This window comes from Halichoerus grypus, chromosome 3 (genome assembly GCF_964656455.1).
Source record: "Halichoerus grypus chromosome 3, mHalGry1.hap1.1, whole genome shotgun sequence".
Classification (NCBI taxonomy): Eukaryota; Metazoa; Chordata; class Mammalia; order Carnivora; family Phocidae; genus Halichoerus; species Halichoerus grypus.
This window is the reverse complement of record NC_135714.1, coordinates 203,673,232-203,695,576: the sequence shown is the minus strand read 5'-3', so window position 1 is coordinate 203,695,576 and position 22,345 is coordinate 203,673,232. Positions and strand designations below refer to the sequence as shown.

Here is a 22,345-nt window from a genome sequence, read left to right as displayed (position 1 = left end):
GTGCTGGCGTCACCAGCCTCCCGCCTGCAGCCCGCTCCCACGCGGCCACTTGCGCTCGCACTTGACCCTTCGGGCGCAGAGAAAACGCCGGCCCAGCCCCGCGGGCCCCGCCGGGGTGATAAAGGAGCCTCGCGCACCCCCCACAACCTAGGTCTCCAATAGCGCAGTGAGCGCGGTCGCCGGGTCCCCTCCCCGCGCAAACGCACACACGCACACCCTACTCTCACGCAGCGCGCCAGGGGCCTGGGACCCTGGACTCCACTTCTTGGCTTCTACATCCCTGACCTGGGACCCCCAGGGCGCAGGAGGCGCTCTCCTCCCAGTGGCAGCTCCTCCAGACTGGGGCGCCAGGGACTTTGCGCCCTTGCCTGGTTAGCCCCAGGATCTGCCCCGGCAGCCCCCGCCCAAGACCTATCGGTACACACCCTCCCCCCAGCCCCCGCGGACTGCCGCGGCCCCCCCGCGAGGGGGCGGAATCCGCCCGGCACACGTGTGCGGATTACTAAGCAGCTCCGGCAGGGCTGCCGCCGCCGTCTCCACGCAGCAGCCCCTGCTAATTGCGGGGGAAGGGCGCCCGGAGCACGCGGAGCCGCGGGGAACCGAGAATGCGCTCCGCGGCTGCGCTGCCTGCCCGGGGAAGGAGGCGGCCCCCGGCACAGCCGGACTCTGAGTGCAGAGGAAAGGGGTGGGAAGTTTTGCTGAGTTGCGTAGCAGGTGTTCCCTCTCCACGCAGGGACTTGGCTAGGCAAAACCAGGTCCTGTCGGCAGGCCCCTTCCCGGACCTGAGGAAAAGCCCTGCACGCACTTCCCAGGGGTAGCTCTCTTTGCCCTCGACTTTTCCCGCATCGCTTCTCTGTTCCCAGCCAGTCCAGCACGACCCAAGGCCGCTACCCGCCCGCCCCTGCTCCGCCGCCGAGCCTCCGTGCAGCTCCAACAGTGGCGCCCGAGGCGGGGCGTCTGGACCGAGCCGGGCCCGTGGGCAGAGGGTAGGTGTCTGCAGGAAGGTCCCTGATTCCGAGCGACCAGGAGCTCAGGAGACTAACACCAAACATTTGCGCTCCCTGAGATCTTGGGGCGCATTCCCACAGACACCCTTTCGTAGGGGTGAGTGCGTGCGTGGAGGGTCTAGTGCCTTGCGGTCAGCTCTCAACCCTCCCTAGACGCCGGGTGGAGAAGAGCAGCCAGGAGGGGAAGCCTAATCTGCCATTCTCTCCATCTCTCTCCACCCAGGCCCATCTGGAGTTTCCTAATGGAACCAGAGATAGTCCTCCTTCGCCTTGTCAATCACCCTCGAATCTGGAACACTGAAGGAATAGAAAATGGGGAAAAAAAAAAAAAAAAAAAAAGATGGAAGACTCTATAGAGAGGAAGGGGGGAATTTTAGGTGGGGAAAGAGCAAATGGCCATCAGAAAACACACACACACTCAAGATTTGACAGCATCCTTTAAAAAGGCAAAGAGAAAAAAAAAATCTATATAGATATAGATATTCCCAGGAGTGGGACGATGGGGTGTTGATTGATAGGAGAAGCATCCAAGGAGGCCCAAATGAGGAAATGGGGGCAGGTACTTTCCAATGTGAAAATCAATCAATATCCCCTCTCTCCCCCTCCTCCTCCCCTCCCTCTCCCGGAATCAAGAGGGAGCTTGTTTTCTTTCCCAGAGAATAGACAAGTACTGGAGATATTGCCAGCCCCGAGATTGCAGCCTGTAGGCTAGTTAGAGGAAAACATTCCTCAACTCGTTTCAAGGAGAAAACCAAGTTCACAGAGCTCCGAGCCCCGGGACTGACCCAGGGAGACTCCTTCTCTCGACCAGAGGTGGCAAGGGGTAGAGCACTGTGACCACAGCGAATACAAATGCGGTGGAACCCCAGCCAGGTCTCCCCGCTTTCTTCACGCACCCTGCCTGCTCCTTTCAACTTGCAAGGAGCGAGGTCCAGGGAGAGGGAGGCGGGGGCGACCTTACGGAGGTACTCACTCCCTGAGTACGCTGGAGGGGGAAGAAGGGGCCGCCGAGTGGGTGCAAGGGTGCGGGGAGCCTGGGCAGCAGGCAGGCTCGCCTGTTGGTTCCCCCAAGCCCCTGTTGAGCCAGAACTTGCGAGGCCAGCTTCGCCCGGGCCACTTTCCCAGCCGCTCGGGCTCCGAGCAAAGTCCTGGGAACCACCCCAGCCACGGCCACCCGTTGGGCCACCTCTCCAAGCAGGCAACATCGCCCGCCACAGCGCAGTTTCAGCCCAACTCGGGTCTGGCTCCTTTCTCCCCAACAACCCACACCACCGAAAAAGAGAGCATGTCGTGCCAGCCAAGTGAAGGGAAGGAGAGGCGGGGGAGACAAGGGTGGGAAGAGGGCGATGGAAGCCCGGCTCTCGGGCATTGCCTTCCCCCAGCGTCCGTGATGGAGAACCCCCGGCAGACGCCAGCGCCCGGGTACCCTGCCCTCCTCAACACACACACTTGCGTTCGCAAACGGGGCCTCGGAGGGCTCGCCCATCTCCCCGGTAGCAAGCAAGACTGTCTTACCCTTCGCTGCAGTGAGGAGCCCCGCGCACAGAACCAGCAGCACCAGAAGCAGGAACAGCGACTTGAATTTCCTCCACGCAGTCATGTCTGCAGATATTCCACACGCACACGACACCGATGGCTCTTCTCAGATGTGCCCGTCTCCTCCGAGGACCGGCAGGGCTATGAACAGAGCCAAATAATCACCAGAGGGCAAGGCGAGCCGGAGACAGATCCCTGTCCCCAGACCGGCCGCGCACCCGACGCCTCCTGCAGGTCTGCGCGCCCCGCTCGCTTCCCTCTCATAGCATCGGTCCCGAGCCACTGCAGGGCTGAGCGGCTCCGAGCGCCGACCGGGCTGCCGGGCCGGGCCGGGGACACGCCGGCCGAGCTGGGCAGGAAGGCACCAAGGAGGCGAGGCTGCGGGAGGGGGCAGGCGCGGAGCGAGCGCGCAGCCAGGAGAGACCTGGAGCCCAGGCAGCTGGAGAGAGAGCCAGCGAGTGGGAGCTGCGGGAGGGAGGGAGGGGGCGCGGGGGGAGGAGAGCCAGCCTAGAGAGGGAAGGCGGAGAGCGCAGAAGACAGGCTGCTAGCGGCACAAGGAGCCGCTGCCGTGGCGGCTGGACTCAACCATCCCTACCCACAGAGAGGGGAAGGAGTCTGGGCACGGCGCAATCCCAGACAGAGCCCAGCCTCGGGCCCTCGGGCTCCCTGCGCGGTGCCGCGCTCCATTCGGCCTCCCGCGCAGCAGCGCGCAGGCTGGAGAAAGGAGACTCGCTGGGCGCTCGGGTGAGGGACACCCACGCCACACGCGAGGAGAGGCAATGCAACCCAGCAACTCGAGCAAACTGGAGGGATTCTGCGGGGGCAGACGCTGGCCTCCACCTGCTGATCTCTCTCTCCTTGTTGACCTGAGACAAGTCCCCTGCGTAACTTAGAAAAAAATTGCGGGTGGAAAGAGAACACACAAGCTCTGACCCCAAGGAAGGAAAAGGAACATAATTTTAAAAATACATATTATTATTTTTTAGAGATCTTTGGGATGGTGACTATGTGCAAGAAGTTAGAATGATTTTTCCTATTTCCTGACTTAGGCTGTGTTAGGGTTATCTGTGAACAAACTTAGGTTTAGATTTAATTCGAAATCAGGAAGAATGTCTAGAATTCATAGCAAGGTCTGGTTAGTAGAGGCGGCATATTGGCAAACCTTCAAGTGAAACTCTGTATCAAATTTAATGGGCTGGGTAGGGACTTTAAAAGAGAGCTCCTTTCTGAATCTGCCAAGGGATGAAGCTAGCAGAGAGAGAAGAGAGCTCTAGAATGGCAGTAGGACATAGAATGAACCAGATTCCACCCTCCCCAAATAGAAAAGGTATTCATGCACTCTCTGGGGGGAATATGTAAGGCAAGGCATTTTAGGGAATTGTGTTCAGTACATAGAAGAAAGAAATTGCGAGTGAGTGCTAGCACTAACAAAGGGACATTGAAAGGATTCACCATTCTTGACCAAAAAGGTTGAGAAGATCGGAGAGAACCAGAACATGGACACCCCACACCTTAGTAAGAGAGGATTACATTCTATGTCCCGAAACATTAACAGTCATCAGTGATACTAAACACTGAATCCTTCACATCACTGAATGCCTTTGGCGGAATGGAGAGCCCATGGTTGGCAATTGCTCATGGTGCTTGATTCCACCCGTGTTTTGTCTCAGTCAGAACTCAAGATTGAATTGATTGGCAATTTCATAATAATTTTTATATTCCTGCCTTATTTTTCTTATATTCCCCTTGCCCCAGTGGTCTCTAGGTTACATAAGAATGTGATAACCCATCCAGAAAATGAAGGGCTACAATCTTGAAATGTAAGCACCAAAGCAGGATTTCCTGAGTCTCCCTACAGCCTACCAGGAACCATTGAAACCACCATTCGTACCTCTGAAACAAATAATGCAATATATGTTAAGGAAAAAAAAAAAAGAAGAAGAAGATAGCAGGAGGGGAAGAATGAAGGGGGGGAAATCGGAGGGGTAGAGGAACCATGAGAGAGGATGGACTCTGAGAAACAAACTGAGGGTTCTAGAGGGGAGGGGGGTGGGAGGATGGGTTAGCCAGGTGATGGGTATTAAAGAGGGCACGTACTGCATGGAGCACTGGGTGTTATGCACAAACAATGAATCATGGAACACTACATCTAAAACTAATGATGTAATGTATGGGGATTAACATAACAATAAAGAATTAAAAACAAAACCAAAAACTAATGTTCCTCTCACGGGGACATGAGGTTCCAAATATGAGGAACCCAATCTGATTTCCTGAAAGTTACAGTCTCATACATCACTTGGATTTTCCACATACATATATGACTTGGATTTTCCACATGACTGGGATTTTCCTATTTTGCTGAAGTTATCCCTGGAGGGAGAATAAGAAGGCAAATGGCTCAGTCATTTAGGAATTCCCAGTGGAATCCATGAGTTAGTCTTTAGGCTGAACTAAGCAGGTAGAGGTGAGGATCACCCCTCTGTGATTTCAAATCAGATCCCAGTTGATACCTGTAAATCTGTAAGTCAACAAAAATGTTTAAGACCCATTAGGTGCTCCAATAGTTCATTTCCAGCTTCTCATCCCAGCCCCCACCAATATATATATATATATATATATATATATATATATATATATATATATATATATATCTTTTAGAAGAGCTGACTTCTTGAGAAACAGTGTCTTGTCTTTCCATTGCTAGCCTTAATGACTCATGTCACCAAGAAGGATTTCTCCCATTAAAAAACGTTTCCAAAATTTAACCCTCCTGGTCTAGGATGTATAGATGATTTTTACTTTATTAGGATCCCAATCAGCAACGTTGAGTGCACAATTGAACACCTTTACGCATAACTGTGACAGGCCCCAGGTTGTCCTTTGAACTTCACTCTCCTTGGGTCCGTCCTGCTTAAAGTCTTTAATACCACCTCTTTTCATTGGGGTACAAAAAATCTGATTCCCATTTTTAAGAAACAATGATCCCAATAACCATAACTACCCATTTTTGCTATTATTTATATGGAGCATTTTCTTTGCCCAGCTCATATATCAGAGAGTTACGATGATTCGTGCCAAATCGTTTCTCGATCATACGTAGGATGAGGGTGGGAGAGGGCTGTCAGATAAGATAGGCTGATTTTGTAATCTGGTTGTATTTGTGTGTTAATGTTGTGATTTTTTTTCCCCCAAGACCTGGAGGTTTAATTGGGAAGGGACACGTGTGGTGCTGCTGCCATCTAGTGTCCAGCCTTCCTTGTTGGGCGTTTGCAGAGAAATTGGTGGTCCCTTCGTCTTATCTCTCTTCGCTGATCTGAGGTCCCCCCAGACTTGTTTCTGGAAAGCCCTCCAGAACTCTCTGGTCCCCTTCATGTAATCAGGCTGTAGTTGAAGCCCATTATTATGTTCCTAGAGGCTCTTTCCCCCTCTGATTGCTAAATGGATGTGAAAGCCTTGATTTATGTCACAATTCTAATGCCAGTTATTTAGAGCAGCACTAACCAAATGGGATTAGAGTAAGTTGGGTACTGTGGTGAATTCCCACCAGGCAGCTTTCTGACCACTTCTCTGCCCTAGCTTCAGTGCCTGGAACATTGCACTTTTGCACCAAGGGTTTCTTTTCTTTCTTTTCTTTTCTTTTCTTTTTTCTTTTTAAAAATTCTCCAGTCCTAAGCATACTACTGTCTGTAGCATTGGGATTCTGGCTAAGCAATACTAGGAATGATATTGGCCCTTGGCAATGGGAGTTGAGCCATGGGATGAATAGGCAGAGGGAAGGATAAAGACATCTCTAAAATAATGAAACAACTACCTTAGTAAGACTCAGATGGAGAGATGGCAACAGAAACCTCTGAAAAGTCTTAGAAATGAGGAGGGAGAGTAGTTTTCTTTTATGTGAAATTGCCTGAGGAGGGGACAGAAAATAGGAAGAAGATACTTGAGATAAAATGAGAAATTAAAAACTTTGCACAAAGGAGAATGCTAATTAGCTAGAAAAGCTATACATGCATGAAAATCTTAGAGAATATAGTATGCTGCCATGATTGCTAAGCAGGTCATTGTTTGGCTTATTCAATGTCACAGACTAAAAGTTGACAGTGAATACAGAACTGGGGAAATTGTTTCCTTAATAGCAGGGTCAGTATTGGAGTCATAGGATTCCTGTTTCCCTAAATTCAATGCCTATCTTGGAAGAGCAAGAAGTATGGGTGGCTCAAGGAATTCAAGCACAAGTCAGAATCATCACTGATGGTTTGCAGAAGTCTTTTATACGTACTCTCCTCCATAACGTGGTTGTCATTATTGCCCCCCCCCGATGAGAAGGAATGGGTGGCTTGCAGGAATCACATGATTTTGTAGGGGGTCACATCTTACTAAGGGCCAGATGGTGACTCATGCTCAGCCTTTTCGCTGCATCGGCATTTACAAACCACACCTGCTGTCCCTTTCCCCCAATACTGAGGAGCACCTAAGCCTGGGCTTCAGGGTTCTCACACACTAGCCTCTACACTCCTGTGGTTGCTTTATAAAAAAAACCAGATTGAGGCATCTACAGAGCACTCAACTCAGTAACAGCAGAATACACATTCTTTTCCAGTGTGCATGGAACATTCTCCAAGATAGACCATTTGCTAGGCCATCAAAAAAAAAAAAAAAAAAAAAAGGATTCCATAACCATTTCTAAATTATTCATATGAATCTTGATTTATAAAAGTATTCTCATTAACTGGTTTAAAAATGTATCAGTTGAATACTTTTCCATGTTTTTCTAATAAAATAACACCTTTAACTGCATGTATATCTGTGTGTATATATACATACATACATATATATACATGGATGAGAACTTTCCTTTTGTTAATGACATATAAACAGAAGACAGGTGAATGGCATTAGGATGTAGGAAGCTGAGATGTGTTAAATCAATCTAAGTCAGAAGAAAGACCATGCTATAAATGATCCATTAGGAAGGCTAAGAAAATTGTGAATTCTCTTCTTTTACAAATGGGTATCCAAATTAAAGGAACACAAAATGCAAGTCTCAGTGTGCATCAAAATGGCACGGAAGGCTTGTTGAGGCAAGATTTCTGACCCCAACACCAGAGCTTCTGATTCAACGTGTCTGGGATGGGGCCCAAGAATTCACATTTCTGACTAGTTCTAGGTGACACAGATGAAGGCTGAGTTCATTCTTTGGGAACCACTTGTATGGGGGTTGATTTTGTGGTCAAAAAGTTATGCTCTGAATCCCACATCTGTCACTTTCTAAACATTGACCTTAAGAAACACCTAACCTAAGTTTGTTCACCTAAAAATATGGAAAATGATACCTATCTCATAGACCTGTTGGGAAAATCAACAATGGTTGATATATAGCAAAATGCTCACAAAAAAAAAAAAAAAAAATTATTTTCCTTTTCTATCCAGTCAATCTCTGAAGGAGGAGAGAAAAAACGAAGAACCCAGATGGAGAAAGCCTTCCCCATCTGCTCTGATCCACATTTTAGGAGTGGCAAAGTGGATTTTGGTAGGAAACAAGAAATGCAGTCAACATCCCCCAGATTGTCTCAAGGTGAATCCCACAAGAATCCATGTGGGGAAAACCACAGGCTTTATTGACTATGACTTTTAAGATCAGCTTGAAGGGCGCCTGGGTGGCTCAGTTGGTTAAGCGACTGCCTTCGGCTCAGGTCATGATCCTGGGGTCCCGGGATCGAGTCCCGCATCAGGCTCCCTGCTCGACAGGGAGTCTGCTTCTCCCTCTGATCCTCCCGCATCTCATGCTCTCTCTCTGTCTCATTCTCTCTCTCAAATAAATAAATAAAATCTTAAAAAAAAAAAAAAAAAAAAAGATCAGCTTGAAAGGCTGCCTCACACCTGGCTCTCTCTCAAGGTCTGTAGAACACTAGCAAGCTTGAAAAGCTCGGTCCAGAACTAGGTGAGGTGACATTAGGAATGTTCATTAATAATGCTTTCCTCTTGCACTAAAGCAAACCTAGGGCAGAGATGCTTTTAATAGCTATCAGCACGGTCTAATACTGAGGTCATTAGATCAGCAAGGAGAGATTCCGTTGTTCCTCCAGGACTAAATATTACTGTGGAAACACAAACAAAAGCTTATCTAGCTTTAGGAACCGTTTTCCCCTGACAGGTGACTTTTTCCAGGGACTTCCACCAATAGCCATTTTCCAATGAAACTAGACTTCAGAAGAGCTGAACGTTGTTGTCTCGCTTGGTGCTTTTGGCAAGACTACTTCACTTCTGAGACTCAATTTTCTTAGCTGTAAGACAGAGTTTGGGTTCACGTTTACGCTTCCTCTAAAGTTCTGTGATTCTTCTTTTCTTATATTTTACTTTTAGCATTTTCCTCTTCTTCACTTAACTATAAGATGAGCTGTGTCTATATGTTTCTGGTTAAGTTCAGGGAGTTCTTTAAGGAAAAGCATCCCAAAATTATAATATAAGAAATCATATGCTTACCAGAATGGCCTGCAAAGAAGCAGTCATAATAAACACACACACACACACACACACACACACACACACACACACACACACACACACACACTCCTCTGCAGGAACCTTAGAATACAAATCACTGCATTTGTCCTCATCTGTAAACTGGAACTGTTCTGAATTTTTTACATGTTCTTCATAAAAAGTCAGTGGATTGTGCAGTAATCACAGAACTGGAAATAATCACTTTGCTCACAAATGTCTTAGATTCAGATATCAAGAGGAGATGGTGACATCATGCACTGTGTTGTATCAATTCCATCTTACCTGTGGTGACTAGCTCCCCCTTGATGATCTCCTCATATTGAGAAAACATATAATTGAAATATTTCCTTTGTTTTAGAACACATGGAGAACAACCATAGAGCTGCAGTTCCATTTGAAAACGGGCATTCTAATAGTAGTGGCTTTTCATTCTCTCCTGTGATTGTGTCTGCTACCATCCACTCCTCATTCTGCCAGATTTACTATATTAGAAAAAGGTCCTGGGATGAGCATTAAAAGTGCCAGGAATCAAAGTAAAATGTACTTGGTCTTCTTCCGCTCCTTTTCCCTTCAAATATTTTGTGACTAGTACCCCTGAGGACAGGAGCTCTCCGTGTGGTAGTGGTGGTGGGAGGGTGTCAAAAGTGGCTTTGTAAAGGGTTCCTCGTGAAGGGGATGCAGACTGCTCTAGAATATTTCCATCTTGTTTTCTCTGCCCACCAAAGAGTTCCTTCCCTCTGTTTCTTGCCCATTTCTCTCTTGACTTACCTTAAGGATAGATAAATTATATGATTACCTCTATATTTTATATGTCAACTCTCCAAATCTCCTTGAATTTCAGTAGGTCTGAAATGTCATTAATAGAGTCTTGTCCTTTGAAACTTGGAGGCTTTTTGGTATTCCGGAACACCCCACGAGGAGCAGATATTTGTATGAATTTTGAGTTGTGAGAGTCAACTCTTATAATCTAACCTGACCTTTCACTGACAAAGCAAAATCCCCGGGGAATAGTACATCGGGCAAAATATGGTAGTAAAGACAAAGGAATATGTTCAGATCCCATGATGAAGGACTGCTAAGGCTGCCATCATTGATTACCTCACAAGACCTGTTTCTTCCATCTGGCTGTAGGTCAACATTCTGCAAAAGGAGAAATTCCTGGTGTGGGGAAAACATGGACCTTCACTAACCTGAGGTTATGTCCTAATTCTCCCATTCCCTAGCTTGGTGGCCTTGTGCATTTACTCAAGTGCACCGATTGCCCGGTCCCTAAAACAATACCTATATTTTAACTCCTAAAATTGTTGTGAGAAGTAATTGAGACCATATATGAAAAATACTAAGTTAGAATTTGAAAAAAAAAAAAAAAAAAAAAGCAAGTTTAGCTTCCTTTCTCCCCATTCTTTTTAGGTTTGCCTTTGAGTTTAAATATATTTTGTTTTCGTTTTTGTTTTTGTTTTCTCTGAAGGATTGTCCTTTCTTTCTTATTGATTGAAATAAGATCCTCTAAAATACTTCCTGAAACTGTATATACAAAATCTTTCCTATTGGAAAAGCTTCTTTAAAAAGCAATAGTTATCATCCTTGGAACTGCCACAAGCAGTAGTTCTGAGGTATCCCTTTTGAATGCAGAGCAGTGCCGTGGTCAGATCCAAAACAGTAGGCGATTGCTGACATCAACAGCAGTGGCAATAACGTGACTTCTACCGAGCTTCTGAAGTGTGTAGGATCCTGCCGTTGGTGCCATGATACAAAGAGGTATAAGGCATGGTTCCTATTGGGACAATTAGAAGAAGAGAAAAGGTACCTAATAACATACCTACTAAGTGTCACGTACGTGCTTATGCGGAAACCTACATTCCCAATGACTGACTGGCATGTCCTGGCTCACACAATTATCAGGAACAGGATGGAAACTCACATACGATGTCCAAGCTTTTCTCACGACATCCTACGGTATCTGGGGTTGCTACTGAAGATTTTCTGATATGCCAAGGTCTTGAGTGACCCAGGAGGAGAGGTGGGATTTCCACATGGATGCAAAGAATGAAGAGCATTCTAGGCGAGGACAAAACACATGTGACTAGCTTTGGAGGGGTATATACATAATGAATTCCCAAACAAATTTCTATTTTGTCAGAAGACGTTTTACAAAAATTTTTTGAGCATGGACCCAGGTTTGGGGAATCCTACTGTGAATTTGTAGTCACTGACTATGGTTCAGTTATGGGGAGGGCTGCCCAGGTTGTGCTGTGTTAGAGGGGAAGGTGCTAAATGTAGTCTGTGACAGAGTGAATGACTTGGGGATGGGAGTAGCCTGTCCATGACACAACTCCAGCCATCCTCCTGGAATGTCACATGGAGCCATCCCCAGATACCCCTACTGCCATCAGAAAGGCATTCAGTGTGCCCATCCTCAATTGCAAACTGTGTTATAAGTTGACAAGCCCTTGTGCACTATGTACAAAAAAAAAAAAAAATGACTACTATAACTGCTCTTTTCTCTCCCAATGCCTTTAATTTCTTTGCCCTCCATCGCCTTATTTGTAAGTGGAGCTAATCAAATGGAATGGATCTATCCAAAGGTGGTAAAGGGTCCTATGTGTTTGCTGTAAGTATTCTCCATCTCTAAAACTATGCTCTATGGTGTAAGATCTGCTTTTCTTTAAGCAGATGATGCTTTCAGTTAAATCATAATGATATGGAGAACATTTTATTCAGAAGTCTCAGAAGAAGCTGAAGTGGAGTACTTCGCAGGGATTTGCTAATTGTTTTGAGAACGGCCCCCTGTGAATCGGGCTTTCATCGGGCAGTGAGGGGAGGGTGCCCGGGGGGTGTGACATAACAGAAATCTGTGTAGCCAGCAATGTTACCTCTCATTTCTCTCCCATAGAGGCTTGTCTGTTCAGATACCAGACTAAAGAAAATGCTGAGTGAGATTGAATTTCTGAGAGAGGAAAACAATACGAAGATGGATCATAGCTGGGATTGCTGTGTGGTAGAAATGAGATAGCACCACTCTGCGGCTCTCCAGGGAGCAGACCCAGGAGGATGGGAGGACCAAACCCTTTGCTGGCACGTAGGGCGCTGCCTTGTTCTTTGGAAATGCAGAGGGCTCAGCAATGTCTGGGACACTCTGGGGACATTTGTATTGGGTCTTTGGATTAAGACACATGGGATCCAGTCTCCCTCAGACTATCATCACCCTCAATGTGGGTTGAGGGTCTGCTCTTCTGGTGACTGTGTTGACATGTTAGCCAGGGCAGCAGAGAGTGACCCTTTGGTTAGAGCATATGTCCTTAAATGACCTCGCCACATCATTAAGTTGAAGCATTTCCAACTTTGTGAGGACTCATGGGGGCAACTGGACACCCCAGTCAATGCAGGGCATTTGCAGTGCTTCCCGAGCTCAGTAGGATGATTGAGGCCAAGTACTAATGGGTGGTAAACTGGAGGGGGTGCTAAATCTACACTCAATGACACATAGTTCCTTACAGACATGGGGCATCCCCCTCGGGAGGTAGAACTGGACTCTGTAAAGAACAGGTCAGCTGTATGTGGCATTCCTAGAGCCTGGCCTGCTCTCCGGGACTTGGAGAATTTGAGCTGTCATTACAGGATGAATTCAAGCCCAGATCTAGGATGCTTGCGGAGAGTGCCATGCCAGACCCCGGCCAGTGCTGGCAAGTACACACCAGGACCGTGCTTAAGCCTGTCCCAGTACGATGGTGGTCCTCAGACCCTGAGGATCGGTAGGTATTATGTGGATCCCAACGCAGTAACTGGATGGCTCTCAAAGCCGCAACCCCATTCGACAGTCCTTAAATGGGGATAGAAACTGGAATTTGTAGCTTGTGCCTCATGCCAAAGGCAAGAAAAACTTCCACTTATCTCTTGAGGAATTTTTGTATCAGGCTACCCTATAGTTTGGAAAATTGATCAGACCAAATTGTCACTGGAATCATTTTCAAGGATGCTTTTCTGGAGAAAGTCAGGCTTTATCTCTGCACTTATGGATTCCCTGTTCCTCTCAACTGTGTGTGTGAAGCTAATTCAGATCAGAGAGAGGAGCTCGATGTTGGGGGCTCTCAGGAAATTAACTGAATAACATAAAGTATAGGCAGAAGTTAAGTTGTGGGAACTACTCCTGATGTCAGCCAGACCCAGGTCTCAAATATTGCAACCCTGACCAACAAGCCTTGGAGACAGAAAACAAGTAGAAGCCACTAGTTTTAGTCAGGAGACACCCCTCAATTTAGCCAGGTGCTCTGGTGAGACTCAATTCCACAAATTTGCTTCAAATTTCAAAGGCTGTGCCCAGTCATGACAAGCGTGACGATTCGTGTCACTATCTAGTACTAGAATGCGGGTCCTAATTACTATGGGGTGGATTCAAGGGGCAGATGCAGGCACCTGTGAATGTGCACCCTCACACTCTGAGTTACAAACGCCCAGTTGTGTCTTTGTTAGTGGAAGGGCAAAACCTTCTGCAGATTGCACCTCTTAAGAGGATGCTCTTCTGATTTTTTTTCAGTAATTCAGTTGGGAATCGATGGTATGGTTAGGCTAATGGAATGTTCCAGTAACAGAATGGGTGCTCTCTCTTCCACCTGCGTTGAGACTCTGAAGGCAGGAACTTGGCTTCAGCCTGCTATTAGGTCGAGCTGGTGTGAAGGAGAGGTGGTGGGGGAAGAGAATGAACGTGCAGTGAGCAGGCGTGGGTCCAAGTCTTTGGTCTCCACCAGCCGGCTGTGAGGATTTTGCAAAGTCACTTCATCTCAGTCTAAATTCCTTCCTTCTTAATTTAGTAATTCGTTTATAATAACTAGGTCAATAATACCTGCCTACTTCCCACACAATTTCGAGAGCACAATAAATACCATATAGGAGAACACTCCTGAAATTTAAAAGGTCTGTACAAATATGTATTATTATCATTGAGTTTGTCCAATATCATTAGCAAGAGATTTGGAAATTGTTCACATTCATTTGTCGCTCCAAACACTGAGCTGTGAATTAGTGTAACTGACATGACCATGATCATGGCAGTCAAGGAGATAATAGGGTTAAGCCTGTTTAAAAATGGTAAAATGCTATAAACTGTCATTATTTTAAATGAGAAACAAATGCAATTAGAAGGGGTCGCTAGATAGCAACCATACGATCCCTTCACTGTACAGATGAGGAAACAAGCAGGAGAGCTATTTTCCCAAATTTACTCACCAAACCTTTTGTGAGTTGTCAGTGTGCTGGGCATTTTATCTAGTGCTGCACACAAAATGACAACTAACATTTGTATGGTCACCTGCACCCAAATGTGCTTTTGTGCACATGACCTCAGCCCTCACAACGGCCTTGGTCATGGGTATGACAATTCTTACATAAAGAAAGGAGGCATGGAGGGCACCATGGACCTGTCAAAACCACAGCCCCTGGCAATGTGTTGCTTAGTGGACTGTGGTGTTTCTCAAAGGCAGAGCTGGAATTCTGCAGATTTCAAATGCTTACAGGTGTACAAGGAAAATACTAAGCAATTAAAAGATGTGTGAACACCATTATAAAATACCTTCCTTCAAAATATTGGAAATCCTAGTCATTCTAGAAAATCTTCCAGATGGGCAAGTAAAGTTGAGATTTTAAATATTATGGAGAAGGAGATTTTAACCTGGGTCTGCACTATGTTTTCAAGTGATTAGATGATCACTCAAATGATATGCGTGTGCATGTGTGTGTGTGTTTGTGTGTGTGTGTGTGTTTGTGTGTGTGTGTGTGTTTGCAAAGAATAATCCATGGCCCCCAAAATGTCAGGCCATCCTGATACAAAGGATTGCTTAGGTTAGAAATAAAGCTAGTAATGAATTTTGTCTAACCCTATAAAATGCTTAATTTGTGTTGCAAAAAATGAAACAAGCAGAAGAAATTTTGCAAAGAATGTACATCACTGTTAGTGAGGGAACAGACTGAGAAAGCATCAAAGAGAATTACTGCTTTGGCTCCAGTCCCCTTACAGTTTGTTGATTTAATCCCATTTGCCTGCCAGGACAAGAATTTCCTTTATCACATCCTGGAGGTTGGGACAGTCTAGTTTGAAATGTCAAAGTGACTGAGTTTCCATCACTTTTATTAGGAAATGGTTCTCCCGCCTAGAATATCATGTGGGGAAAGCACACACCTTATAGTCTGAGACTTGCTTTCCTCAGTCTTAGCAAAGGTATGAAAAAGTCCTGGGGGAGCTGTCACTCATCCCACTTGAGCGTCCCTTACGCTCTCTATGTTGGGTGGCTCTGAGCCAAGGGGACAGGTGTGTGTGTGTGTGTGTGTGTGTGTGTGTGTGTGTGTGTGTGTGTGTGTTGGGGGACTCCGTGGTCACTCCAGAGAAAGAGCACCACTGTCTCAGTCAGTTTGGGCTGCTATAACAAAAGTACCATAAACTGAGTAGCTTAAAGAACAACAGAAAGGTACTTCCCACAGCTCTGGAAGCTGGCAGTCCAACATCATGGTGTAGGGCTGCTTTCTCACTGTGTCTTCACATGGGGGAAGGCAGAAGGGAGCTCTGTGGGGTCTCTTTTATGAAAGCACCAAGCTCACTCATGAAGGTTTCACCCTTATGACCTATTCACTTCCCAAAGGCCCCACCGCCTAATACCATCATCTTGGGAATCACGATCTCACCAGATGAATCGGGGGGACACCATCATTCAGGTGCTAGCAACCACCATGAAAGCATCATGTCTAGGGAAGAATAAGATGCCGGACATGGGGAAAAACACCAACCACAGGATCACCCATCTCAAAGGCTATTTACAATATATATGTATACAATCCATATGTGTACATACTTACAAAAACATATATTTTTTGGGGGGGTATTTTCCTACAATTCTTTCCCCTCTCTCTGCAAGGCTTCCTAGGCTTTGCTGTCCACTGCAAGTTCACCATATCTCAGTCATTATTTTGTAATTCCTTTGCATTGCTGATCCCACCCTGTTGTCCCCACACCTTCCTTTAGAACAGAATCTTTCCCGGGCGCCTGGGTGGCTCAGTCGTTAAGCGTCTGTCTTCGGCTCAGGTCATGATCCCAGGGTTCTGGGATCGAGCCCCTCATCAAGCTCCCTGCTCAGCAGGAAGCCTGCTTCTCCCTCTCCCACTCCCCCTGCTTGTGTTCCTGCTCTTGCTATCTCTCTCTCTGTCAAATAAATAAATAAAATCTTTAAAAAAAGAAAAAAAAAAAAAAAAAGAAGAACAGAATCTTTCCCAGCAGACACTGTAGTAAAGGCCGCCCTTCTGGAGAGACCTGCCCACCTTCTCTTGAGCCCTATGCTCTGGAACACAGTAACAGTGAAGGAATGCCCCCTGCCTTTTATGTTTCAGGAAAGGGCTTAACGCAAAGAACTGCCTTTCCTTCTAGACCTCGATACGATTCAGAAAGGCTCCTTGCTGGCCTGTGACAAGGTTGCACACAGTCCCCCCGAACTCCTTTTTTGTTTATCTCATAAAAGAATTGCTGAACCCTTTGTCCCCACTGAGCAATCCAGACAAAATGCCTGCTAACTTAACTAGCCAGCCATACACAAGGCTCTCAGCCCCTCAGGCCGCCGGACGCTGACAACCGGACACTGGGACACAGAACAGCCTCCCCGCAAATGCACCTCCCGGAACTGGAGGTGCACCATCTCCCCTCCCCGACCCGAATCACCCGCCACTCCTGGAATCTTGGCCTGCGCACTCCTCCCCACAGGAAAAGCCTGATTCTACCCGGTCTAGGGACACCTGCAGACCTCGAGGTCGGAATGTTCTTCCTGCTGCACCGGTCTCTTGAGTGAAGGTTCTCATACCCGAGCCTGCGTGTGTGGTTGTTGGGAGTTGGGTGGGCTGTGCCCTAGCTACTAGCTCCCAGGCTCTGTGATGTTAGATCCCCTTTGAGAAGGACACTAAACGGCTTCTCTTTGGAGTGTTGCCACTCTTCCATGAGATTTGTTTTATTTTTGGAAATGCGAGCCTTCATCACCTGTTCTCCACGGGATGCTACTCTAATCGCTTTCAGGTTGGCTCATTTTTAGATTTCTTTTTCTTCCCTGTTAATAGAAAGGGCTCTTCCTATCATTGCAGAAGTTTCTGTCTGCTTCTTTGCTTTTACAACTTTCACCCAAATATTATTTTGCCAAAATTTTTCCAATAAGCGGCTCATTCACAGACAACTTATGAAAGTTTTAATGAAGCAAATAATGGTTACATGAAATAACAAATAATGAAGCTTCTGGACAACTCTCTAAGCAAAATATTTCTAAAGCTAACTCCCATCTACAAACGTGTATGTAATTTTTCAATGAATTTTAGAATCACGAAACTGTATTTAGACCAGATTATTTAAATGAGTTATATAATTTTATAAAACTTGCTAACTTGGCCTTAAAAACATCTGTACTTAAAATTAGCATGGAGATAATGGCAGATTCACGAGCCACGGTAAGAAATGATCTAGAAAATCCTTTTGTACTTTCCTCAGTTTCTGGCAACAGTAGCAATTTGCAAGCTTACAGGGCGACATCGCAACCTGGATATTGACATTGATGCCCTCACTGGTCTTATTCAGATGTCCCAAGTTTCACTTGCACTCATTTGTGTATGTTTATGAAGCCCCGTACAAACGTACCATGCGTTCCCCACCACAGGTAAGGAACGGATCAATTCCAACACCACGATGATCCCTTGCGTTGCCTGTCGTCGCCGCGCTCACCAACTCTTTTAAAATGTACCTGAGCTTTGTTTTCATCAGGTACGGTGAGACATGGAAATGACAGAATTTTTTCCTCACAGATTCCTAGAAACAGGAGGCCCATGTAGGACCATACCTGGAGGCACCAGGGTTAGTCAGCAGCCAGAGGGACCAGGGGACTGTGAGCAAGGAGCTTTATTATTCCTCCACAGGAAGGAACAGGTGAGAAAGGGGAAACAGGTTTAGAAGTGGCTAGTTTGAATAGTTTCAGTAGACTTAAGGGGACAGGGGTCAACCCTAGGTGTCTGGTACCTGCTCCAGGGTGATTAGGGCACGTGGAGAGTGACCCAGAGTGTGAGAACACAATTAGGGAAGTGGCTGGGGGTGTGGGGCTCTGGATTGGTTGTCTTGGATACATAGGGTGCATTCAAGCAAGATTTTGCTCTCTAAGAATTTGCTTGATCTGGGAGAGGCAATCTCTGCAGGATCACTAAGGCCTCCACTTACCAAAACATCAGAAAATACAGAAAATAAAAAGTTATAGTTAACACACCCCCTTTTCTTCTCTCTACCCTTAAACTCTGGCAACCGCATGCTATCATACTTTTCTAAAATTCTGCCTTTCAAAATGTTATATAAATGGTACCATACAGTATGTAATCTTTTGGGATTGGCTTTTTTTCACTCAGCATTTCTCTGGAGATTCATCCAAGTTGTTGTGTGTATCAACAGTGCACTTATTTTTATTGCTAAGTAGTCATCCATGCTATGGATATATCACAGTTTATTTTACCATTCACCTGTTAAAGGACATCTGGGCTGATTCCAGTTCCAGACTATAACAAATAAAGCTGCTATAGAAATTCATGTATAGGTTTTGCATTAACCTAGTTTTCATTCATCAAAATCCCAACAAAGGCTTGTCTTGAGTATCAGATGGGACTTCAATTCTTGCTTTAGTCATCAAATATTGTTATAAAAATCACAGGGAGCGTATTCTATTGCATACACCCATATTTCTTCTCTGTTGTTCCTTGTTCCTTCTTGATGCTCCAAGATTCCTTCATTTATTATTTTTTTTTTCTGTTTGAAGAACTCCTTTTAGCCAGTTTCTACAGGAAGGTCTGCTAGTGACAAAATTATTTTCCTTTTCCTGTATAGGAGAATATTTTTATTCCCTTCTCATTTTTGAGTGATGGTTTCACCAGATACTGAATTTGCAATGGACAGTCACTTTTCCTTCCTCACATGAAAAACAAGGTACTAACTTCTGGCTTCCATGGTTTTAGACAAGAAATCTGCTGTCTTTCAAATTCTTGTTTTCTACAGGTAATGTGTCATTTCTCCTGCTGTCTTCAAGATTTTTTTTTTCTTTAGTTTTCAAAAGCTTAATTAGGATGTGTGTCCCCGCATTTTTGTGTGTGTGTATGTGGGGATATATCCTATTTGAAGTTTACTCAACTTCTTGAATCTGTAGGTTTGTATCTTTTACCAAATTTGGGGGGTTTTCATTCATTATTTCTCCAATACTTTTCAGCTCCACTCTCTTCTGTCCTACTGGGACTTCAAAGAAACAAAAGAAACCCTTATTGTCCCACAGGCAGGAGGCTCCATTCATTATTTTTCTGTCTTCTTCATCATTGTGGTTCAGATTGGGTGAATTCTGCTATTTGCATTTCACTGGCTTCATCCTCCGTCCTTTCTCTACTTTTGGATCCATCTCTTGAGGTTATTTCCGCTGTTGTGTTTTCCATATTTATATGTCCATTTGTTTTGTTTTATAACTTCCAGATCTTTGCTGAGATTTTCTAATTTTTTTTTTTTTTTTTTGCCATTTATTTCAAGAGCTGAAAATCGAGGACAAATTGGCAGGAGTGGGAATTAATACAGAGCTTACAGAGGCTCAGAAACAAGGAGAGCACAAGAAACAGAGGGTGAGAAAGAGATAAGTGGATGAGGGGAAATGCCAGAGAAAAACAGCACGGCAGAGAGGAAGAGACAGGTGTCAAGGAAAGCTGTGAGGCAGACCCACAGCCTTGATGGAAATGAGGACAACGCCTTCTCTTTTCTTTTATAGAGTTAGTATGTAAGTTGCTTTCTTTTTCATAGAGTTAGTATGTGACAAATTATGAAAGCAACACTGTTGACTATCCGCCCATCCTGTGCCTCTGTGTGTAATGTTGCTTTCTGTACAGAGCACAGAGCTGGCCAGGGAAGGACGGCTGCAGGTCCCCGAGCAGATCTGGATTCCGTCCCGGCATTAATTTGCCCACCGATCCTTCAGGAACCTGAGTTTGCCCCCTAGTCGGAATGAGTAATTCCTGGTCCACAGGACTGTATGAAAATCAAGACATGGTGAGTGTAACAAGTTGCGGTAAAGCGTCAGGTGATTTTTAATGCTTCTGGAGCATGAGAGACTTGGCTGAGAGCTTCTTCCTCTTTGGTTTGCTTTCCGCCTTTCAACCCGTGCTAGGGCTTGGGCCCTCCTCGTCAGGCATGCCCGGCCTCCAGTGCCATTGTCCACATGGACTCCTGGTTTCTGTCTCCGGAGCTCTTCCTGACAGAGTCAACAGTTCTTTCGCCAAATAGAAAATTAATTTCTTCCTTTGACCCAGAACTAACTTTGCAGCAGTTGTTTGAATCATGCATCCCCTTAGGTTGGGTACCGAGAGTGAATGTTTTCTTGACGCTATTGAAGTGCTTTGTTTTAGGCAACAGTAATGCCCATCATGTCATGAGTGCTTACTATTAGGTGCAGCACCTATCTATAGACCCGCCTCTTCCAACGTCACAATGAATATTTGTATTTTTCTTATATGTCATTATATTTGCCTTACTCTCCACCTTCTATGTAAATCTGAGGAAAGATGAGGCACGTGGAGGGCGGTCTTACAAGCAGCCAGTGATAAAGCCCAGCTTCGAACGCCATTGCTCTAGGTGAGAGCTTACACTGCCCTTCGCTCTCCTCCGACCACAACATACTCAACGTCTGTCTTAATTCAGAAGAATTGATGGGGAGAAATACATAAGAGGAAACTACTTCTTGAGGTTTCTAAAGATTTGAAATTATAAAGGAAAAATAACAAGAAATGGAAAACTCACAGCTTGACCAAAAAAATGTAAATGATGGAACCGTTTTATTCTTTACCATGTTCCCATCAATTTAGAACAGAAATTGAGGTTTTGTTTCAATGGAGAAATAGTCATTACCTGTTATTTCATGGGTTTAACTCTGTCTCACAGGTGATAGGATTTACAGAATCCACAGAGGAAACTTGCTCCAGTCCCACTAATCTCCCCACACATCTGGGCAAGAAAATCCCAATGTTCAATATCCACTGTGTACATTCAGTTTTACTTTTAAAGTCCTTGAGAGTTTAAGGGTTATATTCAGACCTCAGTATCATGATATCAAGTGTAAAGCTCATACTTTGTTGGATTGTTTTAAATGGCCCTAAATCTCTTTTCTCTTCTTATCCTACTACTTACATGAAATTATATATTATTTTTAGCTATCCTTCTGCACAGAGTTGGTTATACAACAATGTGGTTATCTCCACAAAGGGATTTAGTTTTTAGGTTTTTTTTTTTTTTTTCAGTAATGACCGATATTTAACACTAATAATTCCACATAAAATTATTTATATTATGTTTCACCTCTTAATTTGTTGATCTTTTATGTATAGGTTGTTTACTGTCTACATCCACTGGACTAAGTATTTTGTGAACTATATATATGGAAGGAAGACTGAATCATCATACATGACCCCGTGAGAATCCACATAGGCACGCATTTTAGAAGGGGGTGTTGTGGAAGACATGGATAGAACATGCTCCGTACTGTGGAACCAAGAAAAGAAGATTTTGTTAATACTCCTTTTTGTTTAAGTCCTGTTGCGGGAGGCAGTCTATAAGTGGACTGAAATGGGGTCATTTTTAAAGGGATGGCAGGCCTAGCAGAGAATAATGCAGAGGACAAACATGGTGTGTTTATGTATGACCTACAGAAGACATGTCCTCTGCTCCCTGTAAACAGAGTTTGTTTTGGCAAAATAACAAGAAATGGAATTTACAAGAAATGATAAGGGGTCTTGAATCCTAACTTGAAAGTAGACCTATACTATAAAATAAGGACCCCATGCAATTTAAGATTCTTATTTAGAAAAGAAAGTAATAAATGATGGAGGAGGAAGTAAAAGGATTCAAAGGTCAGATACCTGAGCTGACTTTTCAGGAATCAGGATGAAAGGTAAATGAGAGGACTAGGGAGGAATTTCGGTGGGGAATTTCATACAGGACAGGTTTGGAAAAGCTGGGTGAAAGGAATGGGGAGAGTCAGCATAATGCTGTCTTCTGTGACCAGTGCAGAAAAAGCCATGGTGGATGCCACTGCTGTCTGCCTCAGTCCCCTGGGGCTGCCATAGTGAAGGACCACTGACTGAGGGCTTTTAAACCACACAGACTAGTCTCTCACAGTTCTGGAGGCTAGAGGTCCATGATCAAGGCACCAGCACCATTGGGTCCAGGTGAGAGCCCTCCTCTGGGTGTAGATAGCTGACTTACGTGTCCTCTCATGGTGGGA

General features: G+C 45.3%; 1 protein-coding gene across 2 annotated transcripts in view; it reads right to left on the bottom strand.

Moving 5' to 3' along the window:
• Positions 1 to 2,962, bottom strand: part of CSMD1 (CUB and Sushi multiple domains 1) — a 2,059,737-nt gene extending 2,056,775 nt beyond the window's left edge. For both annotated transcript variants that reach the window (XM_078069893.1, XM_078069894.1), the window contains exon 1: positions 2,523 to 2,962. In XM_078069893.1, the coding sequence (XP_077926019.1) occupies positions 2,523 to 2,607 (85 nt within the window). In that variant the 5' untranslated portion in view covers positions 2,608 to 2,962. The remainder of the gene's footprint in view (positions 1 to 2,522) is intronic.
• Positions 2,963 to 22,345: the final 19,383 nt, after the last annotated feature.